The sequence below is a fragment of the Cimex lectularius genome, unplaced genomic scaffold (genome assembly GCF_000648675.2).
Source record: "Cimex lectularius strain Harlan isolate CLEC.00 unplaced genomic scaffold, Clec_2.1 scaffold154, whole genome shotgun sequence".
Taxonomy (NCBI): domain Eukaryota; kingdom Metazoa; phylum Arthropoda; class Insecta; order Hemiptera; family Cimicidae; genus Cimex; species Cimex lectularius.
In genome coordinates this window covers 1146358-1166628 of record NW_019392807.1, presented here as the reverse complement: position 1 = coordinate 1166628, position 20271 = coordinate 1146358, and the positions used below count along the sequence as shown (strand labels likewise).

At 33.2% G+C, this 20271-nt stretch overlaps 1 protein-coding gene across 8 annotated transcripts in view; it reads right to left on the bottom strand.

The window, feature by feature from the left end:
• The window catches only part of LOC106664767 (multiple C2 and transmembrane domain-containing protein), a 131078-nt gene that overhangs the window by 46207 nt on the left and 64600 nt on the right, over positions 1 to 20271 (bottom strand). For 5 of the 8 annotated variants that reach the window (XM_014390758.2, XM_014390759.2, XM_024228152.1 and 2 more), the window contains one exon: positions 18531 to 18560. In XM_014390758.2, coding sequence (XP_014246244.1) covers positions 18531 to 18560 — 30 coding nt within the window. Of the gene's footprint in view, positions 1 to 3031; positions 3069 to 16627; positions 16749 to 18530; positions 18561 to 20271 lie in introns of those variants that run through there. The other 3 variants (XM_024228154.1, XM_014390760.2, XM_024228156.1) reach the window with 2 other exon arrangements.

Genomic DNA, 20271 nt, shown 5'->3' with positions numbered 1-20271 from the left:
CTTTGTAGTATTCTAAAGGATAAGAACGCTCTCACTTAGCACACTTGACAACATTATAGGAAGATCTTATTTTGTTATGAAATTTCTTGAAATATTTTTTCTAACCTCTATTTAAGGAATGTAAAAACAAATTATATAAAATTTACTTGAGGGGTGTAAGTTTCATCTCCTATCTAATTCTGGAAGCGGGGGAAGGATTCGTTAAAAAAAGGATTCGTTGGTTACCTTTTCCTATTCCAATCAGCTCTGAAAAAGGTTTATTACAAATTCTGAATGAATTCAACTTGTAATTTACGTCAGGAACTATTGAAGCCTTCAACTGATGAGCACTCCTTTGAATCTTGCTTAACTTTTTCTCAAATTTCAATGAACCAATCAAAGGACATCTTTAGCCATCAAAGATAATTTATGTTATACAAAACCATGTGAAACAATTTTTTATTCACAAAATAAGAGAATTTTGGTTAAAAATTGATAGAATTTACAAGGAAAACGAACGTTTTTATAAATATAAAGCAGCCCTTTATCGTCATGATATCCATTTATTTGATAGCATGACAATGACACACCATCTGGAAAGTCCGAACTGAATTTATTTCCATAAGAGAAAAGGTTTTCCGATAGAAACGATCTAGATTTTTTCAATTTATAAATATTCAACTGTTCACAGAGTGAAAATCCTGTCTAAAGCCGTCCGCAATAAAGTCCTTATATTTTTTTTATCCTTGAAGTAGGCCTCACTAAGTCCATTCAACTTCAAACGACGAGCAATTTATCAGCAGAAGAAGAATAATTTGCTAAAAGTGATTTAAAAAATAGTACGAAAACGTTTTTAAGTCAGTCGATGTTCCATCGACTTTGATCAATTTTTTCTGCCCGCTCATGCCGGTTTTGTATATCAGACGCGTTTTTGGCAAATTCCATCCAAGTTCGTGGATTATGCGCATTTTGGCCATCGAGTCCTTTTTATAAAGCGTTTTATAAAGCCTACAATGCGGTGTAATGAGGTTTTATAGATTTTTTCCGTCAAATTAACCCTTTTTCTGGTATAATTAACTCTTTATAATTTTATATTAGCTCTTTTTAATTTCAAATTTACCCTTTTCAATTTCAAATTAATAGTATTTTAGCTCCAAATTAACAAAATTCCAGCATTTGTAAAAAAATAATTTGGATTTTAGAGGGCCATAAAGAATTAAGTAAATTAAAATTAACCATTATATAAATTCCATATAAAATAATTAGGCTAGTAAAAACAACAATATCTCAAATTAAAAGAAGAATGCTTTATTTTTATATGTGGTGATTAGTGACCGTTAATCGATATTTATTTAGAAATCGTGAGATACGGTGTGGTGTGATGTAGGTTTCAGAAAAACATTTTCTTTATCGTGCCAACGTTTCGATCTTTATTGAGATCATCTTCAGGGCTTAAAGTGTTTTTCTTCTGTGTAATTGTGGGCACTCTCGACACGACACGCAAGAATGGCACAATTACCCAGAAGAAAAACACTTTGAGCCCTGAAGATGATCTCAATAAAGATCGAAACGTTGTCACGATAAAGAAAATGTTTTTCTGAAACCTACATCACACCAGACCGCATCTCACGATTTCTAAATAAATATTTATTTTTATATTTAATTGTGTATAATCTACAATCTTATTAATATTATAAAAAATGTATAATTTAAAATAGTTTAAGGGGGGTTCATTTGAGATTAAAAAAAGGTTAAACATATAATTTTTAATTTTAATTGTAATTAATTTTCATGTAGTTTTTAGACATGAACCCATTTTATTTTTAAACAAATCTGATATTAAAAGATGAATCCTTTATTTGTATATTTAATTTCGTATATTTTTAAAGTTTAATTGCAATTAATTTTTATATGGCCTATTTATTTATTACAATTTTTTAATAAGAAAAAACTTGAAATATACAAAAAATATATCGTACCATCTCCTAAGTTTTTTAAATGCTTTAACGAAAGGGTTATTTAAAACTGAAAAAGGAGTAACTTGAAGTTCAACAGATTTAATTTGAAATGAAAAAAGGTGAAATTAAAAGGCGTTAATTTTAAATTAAAAAGGGTTGATTAGACGTAAAAAGCTATATAAAGCGTGCGATATAAAAATATAGGGCCACTAAAAAGGAACAATTTCCGACGCCTGAACTTACTGTAGATTAATCCATTTACGTTTTCGTAGCCAATTGACCAAGTTACTTCTTTCAATCAATTAATTATTCTTTCTAAGGTCTTGGTGGAGATAAAAAAGTCAGTGTCACAAGCGGGATTCGAACCCACGACCTTTGGCTGTCTGAGAGGATCGAAGTCACGATAGCTCAAGTGGTAGAGTAGGGGCGTATTTAGCCGAAGGTCTTGGGTTCGAATCCCACTCATGACACTGACTTTTTTTATCTCCATCAAGACCTTAGAAAGAATAATTACTATAGATTGTTCGTCCTAATTAGGCAATTTATTAGCAGTAAAAAAATCTCAATATTAAAAACTTTTTTAATAAATAATTTATTGAATCCTCAAATTCAACTTGTATTTGGATGTTTGGTTGAACAGGAGATAGGTTAGAGAACAAAATTACGCTCCAAGTGGTAATGATGGTCCGGTACATAGAAGAGTCAGCGTGTAAATGGCAAATAAGATGGGACCAAGGATGCTTCGTTGCAGGGCGCCGGCTTGAGTTGGTTTAATCTGGCCGAATCGGATCGCTGTTCCCAACTTACTATGAAGCAGCGGTCAGTTAAATAGGACCTATTGTTAGCCTCCCTCTACTTCAGTGTAAACTAGAGCTATATAATTAATCTACGTAAAACGGTTAAAGGACAGGTAAACAGGCTAGGTAAATCTGCAAAAATAAACGAATAAATAAATCTAGATGGATTTATTTAAGATGAACTTTTTATAATAAACCTTGGGCAAAATGGATCAACGATTTTTTTTTTCATTTCGTCAGGCTAAGACCCTATAAAGCAGCTTTATGGGATAGGAAAAGAGGAGGAAATCGACTCACTTTGTCTTGTATGGCGCATATCATTGGTGGTACGAAACTGTGAACAAACAAAACCCTAATCGTGAGTACTAAGTAAGAAGTAAATTTATATAATTAAAAAATGAACCTAGAGGATAAACACTGCTTGTTGCCAGGGTGTACTGAACAACCTTAACCCTCTAAATAAATAAATAAACAGCTCTCACAAACAGGAGAGAATCACTAAGAAACTGCAGTTTAAACATGATAATGTTTATCAAAGGGGTTTAAACAGTGGCAAAATTAATTATGGCTGTCTTATAGTTAATGATACATTTGAGTTAATTAATTCTCTTGTGTTGATGAGCCTTACTGTCATTGACAAATAGGGTAATGGGAAACGCAAAAGTTAAAGCTGCGTTCTTAAACTCGGTCGCATCAGTTGATAAAATTTGACTCTAGGTTGGTAAAATTGTTATTTTATGATTGTTTGATACGTCTTTGTTAAATTTATAAGATCACTGGTTTTTTATATTAATTTCGTCAAGTATTTTGTAGCTTGATCGACAGTTAGTTTTAAGATTTAGTTTTCAATCGCTGTTTCTGAGGCGTAAAGCCTTGCCCGCACTGTTATTTTCCAAGATTGAAAACATCTGCACCTTGATTATTGAGATATTAAGCGGGATGTGATTTTTAAAAAATATTCGCATGGTAAGAGTAAAAATTCAACTACATCCGTCTAGATTTTCGGTAGTTACATCTCTAAGGAAGCGAAGAACGATCAGTAGAGCCGAGGAGAACTTTCGTCTAAAATTATCTACGGTAGACGACTCGAGAGGTACTTCGGATGATCGACGCATCACAGGCAAATGTGATTTCTGATTGACAAAATCACAGCCATTCCAGCTTGGGTGGCAAATAATTCGTCAGGCGGCAGAAATCAAAAGGCCGTCCATTAAACGTCGAAGGATTCAAGAAAATTGTATTTTGAAAAAAAATTGGTATAACCAAACGCTGGAAGTATTAAATGCAAGATGACATTCAAATATAAGACCAGGATCAAAGTAAAAAAGGCAAAAATTCGTTATTCTAGTCGTTTAAATATATTACGCTCGGAACCCATATCACTCGTGCTGAGGATGCCAAAAGAAAACACGAAAATATTCGTAACATGCACAGACTCCCTAAGCTCAATACAGGAACTCAGGAGAAGAACATCCGCCGACCCATTAATTAAAAAAATATATGAACAACTTAAAGGGATTGATGTCAGTGGGAAATAAGTCGTCCTGCCACGGGTTTAAGCAGCCAAATTGGTATAACCGGGAACGAACAAACTTATAAGGCAGTAAAGTTATCCACATCGAAACCACACGACCTCGACCACTCTGTAAAAAAGGCATCGGTACCTTGCCTACGGTGGCTGGGTCTACAAAGGAAAAAGTCATAGGTTGCCCATAGAAATGATAAATGGTGGAGTGAGTGTGATGTTCAATCCTTTTTTAAAAAGATAGTTCCTACTCACAGTAAGTTGTTTTGCAATGATCCGGATTTCGAGCCTTTTAGCTCATCATCAGGTTGAAGGACTTCTACAACCNATTATAAAAATATATTTAGTATATAATGTAAACTGCTCAAAAATGAATAGGGATATTGCCAATTTTGTAGTATTTACTTTCTCTACCATTTTAATTTATTTTGTTATAAATTGCATTACAATTTATTAGAAATTATTGTTTTTTACTGAAGTAAAATTTAATTGAGGGATTTTGAAAAATAACAAAATAAAAGGTTTTAATTCCATAATTTTGTTTATTGGACACAATAATTTTTTTAAACAATTAATACTGTGTATAATGCCTTATGTTAGCTAAAACCTCTGTGCACCTGTAAGCATACTGTTTCATAAGGAATTTCACTTTATAGATGTTGCAACGCTGCACTCAGTTTTTGCAGGTCAACTGGCTACGGATGGTGATCGAAAAACCTTCTCTGCAAAGCATCCCACATGTGCTCAACGGGATTGAGGTCTGGAGACAATGGGGGAAGGGGCAGATGAGAAATTCCCAGGTTTCTAAATATTGGTGAACAACTCTGCCTCTATGAGGTCTGGGCACTGCCATCCAGAAATCGAACATCCCTGCCAAAGAGATCCCTGGTTTGAGGAATATATTCCTCGATAATTTCTTGGGCATAACGGACTGCGGTGAGGTTGCCTTCAACTATATGGAGTCTAGTTCCAGGGTCGATCCCAGCCCAGACCATTACACCGCCTCCTCCAAACTGCACTGAAGGAGCACGAACTGGGGCATTGTACGCATCCCCCGTCCTCGGTAGGACTCTTCGGCGCCTGCCTCTACAGACATAAACGCGACTCATCAGTAAACATAACAGCATTCCAATTGGTGTTCTAGGCGCTCGCACCATATTCTCCTGAGTTGCTGGTGGCGGTGTTGCTGTAGGTCATCTCGAAGAGAATGTGAAGCCAACTTCCCACAAACGATTCGTAATCTTGTACTTCGTTTAGGATCTGGTGGGCTCTAAGGAAATGGTCCCTTCTTGCAGCAATGACAAATTTCTTCTCCCTCAGTGTCGAAATGCGCTACCAGGCCTCCTATTGGTACTTCAAGTCGCTCGGAATGGGGCTAAAGCCCGGGAGACCACTCTCTGTGAACCGCCAACTGCCTCTGCGATATCCACTTGGCCGTGACCTCGATGACTCATTCTCACAATAATATTGCGAACTCCTGGTTCAAGATGGTCTTTCCATGGTTAAAGAGAATACAACTGGATTAAAATAAAGAAAAGACGAGTAAAGGTGTTTGTTTACAAAATGAGTAATCTTCATGTTTACTATTCTTAAGTAAATTCTTTATTAGAAAGAGGATGAACATTTTTGGTTTGTATTTTCTATTTTGTTTTTTCCTACTAATAATAATATATCGGTTAATTTAATTAAAATTAATAGAATAAGAATAAATGTGTGTTTCTTAGTGACCTGTTGTTTCATAAATTGTTGAGGTCGTGAGGAGCGGTTAAAATGTGATAGTTTTGAAAAACCCTTTTTCATTTTTTTGCTGATGTGTCATTTTGGTTTTGAACAATACTTTCACACAAAACCAATATGACATCTTAGGAATAGCACCACACTTTATGACCTGAAGATGACCCGAATAAAGGTCGAAACGTCGGCAAAAAATGAAAATTGTGTTTTTCTAAACTACCTCGTTCTTGACCGCTCCTCATGACTTCAACAAAATGAGAATAAATTACAAATAACCCTATTCATTTTTGAGCAGTTTATATAAATATTTTTAACTGTGTATAGATCGTGTACCTTCAAGTATGTGGTATATGTTATTTATTATAACGAATGTATTTATTTGCGTGAATGGAGGGGCCTATCCCCCAAATACCCCGAGTAATATCGAGTATTCTGGGAGTGTGGCAGATTATCTCCAATTACACAGAGGAAGTTATATGGGGAGTGGAATGAATGTGTGAATGTAATTTATTAGCGTGAACGGAGGGGCATATCCTCAATTACGCCTATGAATATCTAGTACACTGGGGTAGTGTGAATACTAACTAGACCATCACGTTTTTATCTTGTTAATGTGTTTCTTTTTTGTATTTGTTATTTGTGTTATTTTATCCACAATTGACGAGGCCCTGAGGTACTGAGAGGCTAGCAATAGGGTACAGAAAAGAGAAAGTTAGTTATATATTATTATATAGAGTTATATCATAAAACATCATAACTTGGCTGGTGAATCAGTAAGAGAAATTCGTAGGTTTAAATCGCGAAGAAGGTAAGAAAAGAATTGCAGTGCTAAGAAAGACAAAAAAAATCACTTGGATTTTCAGCCAATAAACGATTCCGGTTAGAAAGAATTTATTCACAAAAGGCAATAAAACGGAAATAATCAAAATCAAACAACTAACTTATTATATAAAATGAGAAATTTTATTTAAAAATCTTTGAATAACATTTAAAAAAATAGTTATTGCCTGTAAATGCTATAATATTGGTACCAGGAAACCGTTTTGGTATGATTTATTTATAGTAATAATCTCGCTGTAGAAGGCCATTTATGTTTTTTGCTAAACTTGCTTTGACGGGTATCATTTCATCACCAGATCATTTCAGCTTGATCGATGAACATAGACGTTCCACAAGACTAGGTTCCCAGGGGCAACATGTTGTCCTTGAACACATAGCCAAGGCAACATAATACGTGAAATATTGCAAAAGGATATTTACCTGGACATAGAAAAATCCATTGTTATCTTATCGGGTAAAATTATTGTCGACATTACAAAAGCCGTGATAGGGACCCGTAAAGTTTTTAGGATAAACGCACTGTAATTTGGCATCAGTTTTACAACGGAAGCCTACGGGACGTGGGATCACCCCATTTTAATGAAAACGTTTTTTGTGATACTAGGTCACAAAAATATGAGATTCGCGTCAGAGAGCGTTTTTGCCGATGAACCCTGGGAGCCCAGAAAGAAAATATTTTATGCAATTTAAGTACATTTTTATGTAATTTTACTCTTTTGGTATTCATGTATTTCAAGATTTTTTTATATCAATCGATTCTTTATTTAACCAACGATAAGAAAAGAAAGTAAAGTAGTTTAAAAAAAATCTTTAAAAAAAAACAATTCCGATTCGTTTTAAGCACCCTGTAAAGCCCGCAAAGCCCCTATGTTTTATAGCAAAAAAATTGACAATTACCGCAGGGCAATTTTTGTCTCCGGGGTCCTGTTGTTCCATTTAAAAATTCATAACTTCCATGATAAAGCTGGATTTTTCTAATTTTAATCTATGTCAACAAGGTTTAAGCGGGGAACACACTTACCCGATGCAACGTTATGCGATGCTACCCGACGCCTGCCACGTTTTGGTAGGGTGTGCACATTTATGCGACGTCAAGCGCACGCCACGTTCAGTCACACATCGTGTATCACAAATCAGTATCACAATCGCAACGCCTCTTTTGTTCTTAATGCACTATTTTGAGAAAAACCTTGTAGTAAATTGTTAGTTAAATTTTATGAGCACAACCATGCAATACATTGTTAGTTAAATTTAATTGTTTTAAATAAAGTTATTCCAGTGTTTCCATAAATTTTCTGCCTAACTATCATAATTAAATAATTCTTATAAAAACTCATGAATTTTTGATCTCGTTCATTTGGCTTACATTAAAATAAGCATTGTGTAATTAATATACCAACAACCAAATATACCAAACAAAATTGGTTTTATAGTTTTTAAACTATATACATAGTTCGAAATAAAGTAAAAAAAATATGAGTGTCCGGTTCTGACGCTACTCGACGAAAATAGTGGAATTTTATGAGCAAAACCATGTGACAAAATTTTTAGTTAAATTTTATGAGAAAAATCGAGTAATAAATTTTAGTTAAATTTTATGAGCAAATCCATGAATAAATTGTTAGTTAAATGTTATGAGCAAAATCGTGTAATAAATTTTAGTTAAATTTTATGAGCAAATCCATGAAATAAATTATTATTTAAATTTTATGAGCAAAATCGTGTAATAAATTTTTAGGTAAATTTTATGAGCAAAATCGTGTAATAAATTTTAGTTAAATTTTATGAGCAAATCCATGAAATAAATTGTTATTTAAATGTTATGAGCAAAATCGTGTAATAAATTTTAGTTAAATTTTATGAGTAAATCCATGAAATAAATTGTTAGTTAAATTTTATGAGCAAAATCGTGAAATAAATTTTAGTTAAGTTTTATGAGCAAATCCATGAAATAAATTGTTAGTTAAATTTTATGAGCAAAATCGCGCAATACATTTTAGTTAAATTTTATGAGCAAATCCATGTAATAGTTAAATTCATTCTATCAATAATTGTTATTCCGTTGTTTTGATCAACTTTCTGCCAAATCATTAAAATTAATTTTTTTAAATAAAAACTAATGAATTTTCGATCTCGCTTAATCTGGTTTATATTAAAATATGTATGTTGTAATTAATATAACGACAATAATACATATTGTTTGAAATAAAAATGAAAATATTGTTCTGTTGTCTTCGACTGTACTCGATGTAGCGTTGCATCGAGTAAGTGTGTTCCCCGTTTTAATTTTTATGCCAATTCAAGTGAGAAAAATAAGGATGAAATAAACAAAAATTTCGATTCTGTTCGAAACAGACAAAATTGGTACTTGAAATGAATCTCTACAAATCTACAAAAAGCTTTACAGGCGTTTAGAATCTTACAAACTACACGTAATGGCATAAATTTGGCCTCGATTAATAAATTATGCCTGGAGATATAAAATAATATATTTGAGGAGTTTTCATTGAATTCATCATAATTTTATTTATAACATAAAACCTAAAAGTTATAAGCATAGATTAAAAGTAAAAATATTCACCTTTTCCCGTCTCGTAATAACGTTAGACATCGTTAAAATCAAGAGGTGTTATGAATTTTTAAGTCAATAACACTGGACATGGGACAAAAATGCGCCTGAATTCGGCGTCAAAAAATCTTTTAAAAATTAAAACAATTAAGTATCTATTCGTATCTCGCTATTCTAGAGAGTTTGATAAAAACTTTGTTGATTCATGACAAAATAGATAACAAGTAAACCCGGGTCCACAAATTCTCTTTTAAATTTGCATTAATAGAAAATTTCGTTTTTTAAGTTTATGTTAATAATATTGCAAATTTAAACGAGATTATTTTAATTGTCTTACATGAAAACGGAGGCTCCTACGACTATATTCGCTGGTTTCCAGGGTCTCGAAGTTCGATGTCGTTGACCGGGAATAAAGTTCATATGCGCTGAACTTTTCACCGATTCTTGATTGTTCGATTGTCGATTAACCGTAGAAACGGAAAGTTACTCGATATTCACTCAACAAATTTCCACAAAGTGCAGTCCGACTGCGGGAGTTAAATAAATTCTATTGACGAATCCGTTTAAGAAAAAACTTTTATTCAAAGAAATTACAAAAAATTACTGATATATATTCATTTACTTATAATCTGGGAATCTAAATTAAAAGATATGCCTGATATGCCTTCAGGAAAATCTAACTTAAGACTGTTCAGGTTAATAAAAATGATTACAAAATCTGTGGAGTGGGTCTAGAAACACCTGCATCCTAGCATTGTCATCACCTTATTTGTTTAATAATATAATTATACTTTAATTAAGGTTTTGGTTGAGATAAAAAAGTCAGTGTCATGAGCGGGATTCGAACCCACTACCTTCGGCTAAATACGCCGCTGCTCTTTTTATCTCAACCAAAACGTTAATTAAAGAATAATTAATTGAAAAGAATTTATTTTGTCAATCGGACCACGAAACCTAATAGATGAAATATAATTATACTCGTACATAACTTGCATACATACGGAAAAAATGACTTTTTTTCTCGGCTCCTAAGGTATATATCGGAAAATATTTTTCTAGAAATAAATTAGAACTGGAAATATAAAATAAAAAGTTTTGGAGGTTTTTGTTCATTTCATCCTTATTTTTTAACTTATATTGGCATAAAACCTAAACCATATTGATATAGTTAGTCTAGTTTTATAACGATCTCAAACAATTTGAATTTGGATAAATTCCAGAGAAGTTACGAATTTTTAAATGGAATAACAGGACACCGGAGAAAAAAGTTGCCCCGGATTGATCCAGACCGAAAATGCCTATTTTTAATTGCCATTAAAATTCGTATTTGTGGGATTTACAGGGTGCTTAAAAAGAATCGGAATTGTTTGTTTGTTTTTCCAAAAGAATTATGTAAAAAAAAAAACGTTTATACAATAAAATTATTAATAAAATACCGTCATATAAATCAACTAATTCCATTTAGCTGCACAACGACATTTCATCAAAAGATTAAGTTTGCAATATGTATTTATCTTGAGAGTCACAATGTTCCACAGGAAGATGAATTTTTTTCAAAACTTAGAAATAATTCAAAAGTCCGTTTTATTGATACTTAAAACTGAACTGGAAAGGTCTTTTAGAAGAGCCGGAGTCTTAAAGTTTATTTCTGACAATAAATTTGTTTTTGAGTGTACTTTAACGTTTAGGGAGTGAATTTATAATTTATAGAGTTTTCTTAAACATATCTCCCTTGTTCTTTAATTATTTATTATGGTAATAGTGCATTCTTGAAAGTGCAAGCAGTTTCTTTTGTTTAGTTTTAGGTTTTTTTTTAGTTCTCTTTCGTTTTTATTCTTTAATAATTTCTTTTCCAGTTTCTCCAGTCAAGTTATAATTAACTAGGACGGTAATAGACACACTTATTTTTATTACCCTATTGCTAGCCTCGCTGTACCTCAGGACGGTGTATCGGGTACACACCTGAATTTAACATAACCGGTGATTTGTAGAAGTTCCTATTTCTATTTTGATTCTATTTGTTGCTGAAACGTTTCAAACTGTTTATCATGCCATACTCCAACCGATTTCCATACTGGAAATATCAAAGTGCATTATCGAGAATGTACAAAGGGGTGGGTTCATGGGCGGAGCCACTGCTCAGAATAATTGATGTCCCAATTGATTTTACAGTTCAGTAGGCCGTTAATAATTTAAAACGCAAATGATACAACGACAATATAACAGGCTTTCTCTAGATAATTACATATTTATGATATAGGCTCTTGTGGTCATAACGTGCCTTAATGGTTTCTATTCAGTGATCACTCCATACTCCACTCAATTTCAAACCAAAATTAATAAGGACCGGTTGAAGCATACGTGATTTTAATACGTTCTATAAAACAAAACAAAATGGTTTTTATTTGTTATTTTCTCTTTCAATCTTTATGCTATTTGGATTTGAACTTTTTACACAAAATATATTTATTCTCTTTCAACGGACATGGATATAACATGGCTTGAAAGAGATTGAAACTTACTTCATTTTTCAATATTAAAACAGGGAAATGGCTATCCTCGCAAACGAAGCAGTGGTTTGGTGTAAAAAGTAATTTGCTCGAAATTTCTTCAATCAATCAATCAGCGTTTATTGCAGGCATAAGTGTTATACATACACCAATTTTGTCAACTTTTTTTATCAACAAATTCACCAATTTGCAATTCAAATTGACCCGTGGGAAAAATCAAGTTCACCATTTTGGATATTAACTTCACTCTTTATAAATCAAATTCACCAATTTGAAAATTAAATTCATATTTTTTATCAACAAATTAACCAATTTGCAATTCAAATTGACCCGTGGGAAAAATCAAATTCACCATTTTGGATATTAACTTCACTCTTTATAAATCAAATTCACCAATTTGAAAATTAAATTCATATTTTTTATCAACAAATTCACCAATTTGCAATTCAAATTGACCCGTAGGAAAAATCAAATTCACCATTTTGAAAATTAAATTCATATTTTTTATCAACAAATTCACCAATTTGCAATTCAAATTGACTCGTAGGAAAAATCAAATTCACCAATTTGAAAATTAAATTCATATTTGTTATCAACAAATTCACCAATTTGCAATTCAAATTGACCCGTAGGAAAAATCAAATTCACCAATTTGAAAATTAAATTCATATTTTTTATCAACAAATTCACTAATTTGCAATTCAAATTGACTCGTAGGAAAAATCAAATTCACCAATTTGAAAATTAAATTAATATTTTTTATCAATAAATTCACCAATTTGAAAATTAAATTCATTTTTTAATCAATAAATTCACCAATTTGCAATTCAAATTGACCCGTAGGAAAAATCAAATTCACCAATTTGAAAATTAAATTCATATTTTTTATCAACAAATTCACCAATTTGCAATTCAAATTGACCCGTAGGAAAAATCAAATTCACCATTTTGTATATTAACTTCACTGTTTATAAATCAAATTCACCAATTTGAAAATTAAATTCATATTTTTTATCAACAAAGATTTTTCAATCGAATTCTCCCAGTTACAAATTCAATCCACTCTTTTACAAAACTAATTCACCTGTTTCGAAAGTCAATTTTACCCATTTTCAAACCAATTTCACCTTGTTGCAAATTAAATTCACTCTTTTGGAAATCAAATTCACCCATTTACAAAATCCAATTCACTCTATTACAATTTAAATTAATGTTTTTGCAAAACAAATTCACACATTTGCCATTCAAATTCTCCCAGTTACAAGTTCAATTCATTTTTTACAAATCTAATTCACCTTTTTGAAAGTCAAATTTACCCATTTGGAAATCAGTTTTACTTTTTTGCACATCAAATTCACCTTTTTGGAAATCAAATTCACCCATTTACAAAATTCAATTCACTCTTTTACAAATTAAATTATGTTTTGCATGAGAAATTCAAATTGAACTATTTGAAAATGAAATTCACACATTTGCCAATCAAATTCTTTATTTTACAAATTCAATTCACTCTTTTAAATTATCTTTTTTGCGAAACCAATTCACCCATTAGCAATTCAAATTCAATCATTTAAAATTCAAATTCACACATTTGCAAATCAGATTCACCTTATTTACAAACCAATTTCCCTTTTGGAAATCAAATTCACTCAACTCTTTTACACATTAAATTAACTTTTTCACAAATGAAATTCACCCTTTTGCAAATTAGATTCGCTCTTTACAAATCACATTGAACCTTTTGTAAACCTAATTCCATCATTGTTTAATGGACGGGCACACATAAAAAGAAGAACACCATTAAGGACTTAAGCTTCCATGGATACATTTAGTTTTGGTAGGGCTAATGCTTGGATTTATTAGAACGACAACCGTCGATTTTCCAAACTATTGCACTGTGAAAATACTGTTTTGTTAAATTATTAAATTTCTGTATTATTTTACTTTGGCTCAGGTGGAACTTTTAATTTATCGTGAATTGTCTGGCTATTTGGTTATCATTTGTTTTCCTTTCATATTTTTCATTTTCAACTAATTTCAATTATAATTAATTAAGGTTTTTAGTTGAGATAAAAAAGTCAATGGCACGAGCGGGATTCGAACCCACGATCTTCGGCTTGATACGCCGCTGCTCTACCACTTGAGCTATCGTGACCTCGATCCACTCGGACACTAACTTCCCATCTCAACCCCACCTTTTGAATTTTCCCTCCTTTTTGCTATTTTTCAAATGTCGTGTAATCGGATTGGATTCTCGACGACAAATGACCTGACTTTTTTATCTCAACTAAAAACCTTAATTAATTATAATATATTAATTGATCATGCGGACCACGAAATTAGTGAATTTACTAATTTCAATTGTTAAATTTTTGTTTTCAACATTTCCTCTGTAAACACGCGTTATTGACTGGCAGGGGGTGTCATTTCTGTGCGTGGAGTGTATCAGCTACCAGTTAAATAGCGTGGTTTGTTGAAGTTCGATAATATTCTTAGTTCATCTTCCATTTATTATTCTTTGGAATTCTGTTTATTAAACATCTAAATACTTACAAATTGCTAGAAATATTTTTTCTTTTCTACCCTTCTATTTCATGTACTACATATTTTCGTTTTATTTACTCTTCGTCGAGGTTTTTTTTGCGAGAATTTTTCAACTGGAACGACCCAAATGTTTATAGACAAAAGTGAAGCTTTAACGCCAGCTTTAAAGTAATTCGTTGAATCAAAAGGGACGCTCTTTCACATGGGACCCAGACCTTTTCGTTAACGGGACGAGCCAACCGTGAACCATCACCCGCCACCCCAACATATGCTTCTAATGGTGTTTTTGTTGGATCGAGTGTGAAGTTACTGTTACTTAGACGGTAAATTTGGAATTTAGGTCAAATTTGGGTATGAGGAAATAATGTAAGGTATTTACCTGAAAAATTGTTTACCTTAGATTAGCCAACGTCTTGCCGGTTAAATTTGTAAAACAAAGCACCAATCAACATGATTACATCGAAATATAATTTTTCCAATTAATTAATCTTTATGTAAGATATTGGTTGAAATGAAAAAGTCAGTGTCACGAGCGGGATTCGAACCCACGACCCTCGGCTAAATACGCCGCTGCTCTACTACTTGAGCTATCGTGACTTCGATCCACTCGGGCACTAACTTCCCATCTCAACCCCATCTTTCGAATTTTCCCTCCTTTTTGCCATTTTTCAAAATGTAATGTGACAATTGACTAAAGGTAGGTGTTATTCATGACGGGAACGGCTCAATTACCATCCTTAGGCACTCAGAGAGTGGAACACTTTCCACAGAAGAGAATGATGGAATACTGACCGAATTTAATTAAGGGGATGATTTAATTATTTTGTCGGTGATTTCACAAGATCAGTGCAATAAGGTTAGTGCATTTCATGCCCCGGTTGTTCTGGTGGTTTATCCTGTTGTTCAGATGTAAATTTTGTTTCATTGTTTTGTTTAATATTCAAATTCCTGTCCATAGGTTTTACTGATTACTGATTTATGGTGGTTCTAAGGACAGAATTGTAAACGTAAGTAACGGAAAAATATAGCTTTTTGAGGTATAGAATGATTGTTGTACAGATCTACAGGGAACCTTCTTTTGTGGTTGGTTCATGGCATAATTTACTTGATTGGGTGTGAATGTTTTGGTTAGGTTCTGTCCAATGGTTCTGTTGAAGCCTTGAAATTTTAAAATAGCAAGAAAGTAAGTTACATTTTTAAACTTTGTGACATAATATATTTCTTAAAAAATATATTCTATTTACTGTTAGTAAACAACGATAAATGTATGCGAGATTTCAAATTTCTTTTTTCATAGAAATGTAAGGTTCCTCTTGTATCTGATTGTCTGCATATCCGACTCTTAATCCTTAATAACGCGTTAATCAAATATCTCTTTCTGTCTCACGCTCTCTCTCTCTCTCCTTCGCTCACTTTATCTATACCTATCACTATCTCTTTCTCTTTCTCACTCGTTATTTTCTCTCTTTTTTTCACTCGTTGTCTCTTTCTCTTATCTCTTTGCTCTCTCACTCTCTCTCCCCTTTTCTCTCTCTCTCTCTCTCTCTCTCTATTAGACGCTTTTACTCTCTCTCACTCTCTCTCCCCTATTCTCTATCTCTCTCTATTAGACGCTTTTATTCTCTCCCCCCTTCTCTTTCACAATTCAAGTGCACAATTGTAGTCAACTTTTAATGCTTTAATACTTACAAGAGGGAGCAAATAAAAGGCAAATGTTGTCAGCATTATTAAATAAATTATCGAGTCGATGTCACACAATTTTACTGTTTGGATCAGAATGATGGATAAATTGACCGGGCTATGCACAAACGGAAAAATAAATTTCATCAATTTGGCCGGCTCTGAATATATGAGCAAATCAAGCAGTTCAAGAAAGAACTACCAAAGAGACAAAAAATATAAACAAGTCTTTACTGGCATTGGAAGGCAGGCAACACTGCCACAAGGCACTGAATAATAATGGCAAACATATTCCTTACAGTGAATCGAATTTAACGCCGATTTTGAAAGGTTCATTAAACGGCAACACAAAAACACTTATGTTCGCAACTGTTACACCAGATCCCAAAAATGCCGATGAAACGTTCAAAACATTAGAATATGCGTCAAATGCTCAATCGATCGTCAATCAAATTTATCCAAATACTGAACGAAGAAATAAAAAAAAATACCCGAGATGAATTCGATGCAAGATGGTATAGTTAAGACTGAAGAAGAAATCAGAGAATTCAACGTGTGTTTAGGTGCGCTCGAGCTGTGGAAGTGCCCGAATTTGTTGTTTTGTACGAGGTCGTACTAATCCGGATAATCCATTTCCGGGCCCTACAACAATTTACCTCGAGCATTACATTTATTTACGAAAATATGACCGAATCCCGAGATTCACCTCTTGGCTGTGATGCATTTTCCTTCGCCTGTCAAAAAATAGCTTCTCGAGATGAAACATCCATTTGTTCGATTTGTACAAAAACATTTATCATTTTACATGCGATAATCTGGACTCGCGCGAAAAATGTATTAAAAAGAATAAAGAGGACCGAATGATATAGAAATGCAATAGTTGTAAAAATTATCTCTATAGTTAGTCGGAACCGGCCAAGTCATCCGCGAAATGACGGACATTCCAGTCATGAATAATCGCGATGACCAGTCAAATTTTCCCTCGCCTCCTCCAACTCGTAATATTAATACATTCGAAGACTCGCGATAATTCCCACGTTAATTAGAAAAATTGGTACAGGTCATACCGTTGTTGAAATCGGATAATCCTTGAGCAATAATAAATTTCGTCGAATAAATGTAAGAATTTAACATGCTCAGTAGTTTGACGAAATCTTTTAGCGTACGGTAGCAATTCAACCCGACCCATTATTAACACAAATTGTTTGTAATGCGGGGGTGACCAAAATAAAATTTACAGCAATTTCGGATATATAATTATGTAACTAATAAATGTACGTACCCGTACCTTCCTTATATCTGGAAAGGTATTGAGGATCCAGAATGAAAGAGAGTCATTTCGAGATTTACTCTTACTCTCTTTCACTTCTTCTCTTTCTTTCTTACTAGTTTTACTCTCTTTCTTACTCGTTATTCACTCTTTCTCTCTTTCTTTCATACTTGTTTTTACTCTCTCTCTCACTCGTCCTCTCTCTTTTTTACTCGTTGTCTCTTTCATTCTCTCTTTCAAACTTGTTTTTACTCTCTCTCCCCTACTCGATCTCTCTTTTTTTTAATCGTTGTCTCTTTCTCTTACTTTCTTGCTCTCTCACTCTCTCTTTCACTTTCTCTCTTTCCTACACGCTTGTAGTCTTACTTACTCGTTGATTGTAAGAAAGGTTAATATGACCTAAATCTGCGAGTATTATAAATAAAGCGTTGCAATTCAACTCACTTCCTCTCTCTTAGTCGCTCTCTCTCTCTCCCTCTCTCTCTCTCTCTCTCTTCTTGTCTCTCATTGTCTGTCTTTCTCTTTATCTTCTTTATCTTTAATAACGCGTTAATAAATCAACCAATCTTTCATCTCTCCCTCCCTTTCTCACTCTCTCTCTCTCTCTCTCTTTCTTGTGATCGATCTTATTGTATGCTTATTTTTTGTGTCGTGTCTCTAATATCGTACAAAATTGATTTATAATTTGTATCACGGCTCTCCGGTCAGTGGCCGTCAGTAAAAATAATTGTTTTGTCCACTCGCTGGCCAATTTCAGCAAAGGGTTCAACAAATGTATGGAATCAAAAATCATATTCAACAATATGTATGGAAAGGGATTCATTTTTTTGTTAACGGAAACATACCGCGGGGAAATTAACGTGATGGCATGGAGGAGAAAACCGAATGGAAATATAATACGGGAGGGCCGACGATTTCTTCCTTCCGGAAAGAAGACCGACAAGGCAATTATTGCTCCCAGTCACGAATCGGGAAATTGTGAGCGAGGTAAACGACATGTCGTAAAGTCTTGGTGTGATTTAAGTGGATTTGAATGGGGAAAACATTTATGTTTCGGAAGACACACGTCGCCGTGATTGTAGCTTATGCTAGCAGCTTTCTATCATAGACTGATTGAAACTTACCTTCTTTTGTTACAGAGGGTTCCTCATTTTCTGAAATAGAGAAAAACAAAATCTATTAGTATTTAAATATTCATTTTATAAACCAGCAAAAAATATTTTAGAAGGCTTATCATAAACTTTTATAATAAACAATTATTGGTTATGGAATGGAACGGTTATGTTCGACACATTATGCCACACTCGCTCAATCAATTAATCAATCTCTCGCCTCACTCATACACTCTCTCTGCTTCTGATTGTCTATATGTTTCTTTCTTTCTATTAAAGCCTTAATCAATCAATCAATCACTCAAATAATCAATCCATTTCCCTCTCTTTTTCTTGTCTCTGATTGTCTGCCTGTCCGTCTCTTCAATATTGTGAATAAACGTTCATATTTGTTAGCTGTTTAAATTATTATTTAATCCATTATATTTCGTGGTCCGATTGACCAAATAACTTCTTTAAATTAATTAATCTTTATGTAAGGTATTGGTTGAAATAAAACAGTCAGCGTCACGAGCGGGATTCGTGGGTTCGAAGCCCGCTCGTGACACTAACTTTTTCATTTCAACCAATACCTTACATAAAGATTAATTATTATTTATTGTTTCAATGTCTTGACGAAAGTTGGACGAAGAAAATTATAATATTGGATGCTGATAATTAGTTATATTGCAATTGACCTATCATAATGGATTACTTTCTACAGAAAGAAGTTTGTAGCGAATTCTAACGTTTTAATTGAAACTTTGACTTAATGTGACTAAGTCGCAAAATGTGACTTTTTATGCACTTATCCGGTCTGTTCGATCTAACTTGATTTTATCACTACGCAAACATGAGTTTTCACTTCCCTTAACAGCCACAGGTTTCCCTTATAGTCACATTTTGAAAGATAAAAAGGGAAATGATTTTTTCCTTATAAAGCAAAACCGTTAAATAATATTCTGTGTGTGTGCGTGTCTGTTGGCGCGCGCGCGCGTGTGTGTGTATTACTCTTATACTCTCTCTTTCTTACTCTTTCTCTTTCTCTCTCTCTTTCTCCCTACCTCACCCACACCCACTTTCTCTGATTGTCTGCCTCTTTCTCTTCAATATACCAACACTCACTCAATCAATTAATCAATCTCTCACCCCACTCATACACTCTTTCTGCTTCTGATTGTCTATATGTTTCTTTCTTTCTATTATAGTCTTAATCAATCAATCAATCACTCAAATAATCAATCCATTTCCCTCTCTTTTTCTTGTCTCTGATTGTCTGCCTGTCCGTCTCTTTAATAACGCACTAATCAATCCATCTATAATCTATCTTTCTTTCCGTCTCACCCTCTCTACCACCGAGTTATCGATTGCAAGAAAATTCGTACACTTAAAAATAAACACTTTGAGTGTGGAGAAATACTTTGATTCAATATAAAAAATATATTTTGCATTGTATAAATTCACTTTTTTCCACATCCTACATGTATTTGTTAAATTTAAACAATGTTTGTAAATCCCAGGCCCTGAAGATGTTCTCAATAAAGATCGAAACGTTGGCACGATAAAGAAAATGTTTTTCTGAAACCTACATCACACAAGACCGCATCTAACGATTTCTGAATAATTTAAAAATCAAGTTTAGACACTCGTAAAAAATGATTGAAGCTCATCAAACTTATTATTTGTTAATGACGTTATGAGTTAAACAAATCTGTGTTCTCTCGATTGACAATCGACTATTTACAGTAATATTTACAGCAACTTCGAACGAGTT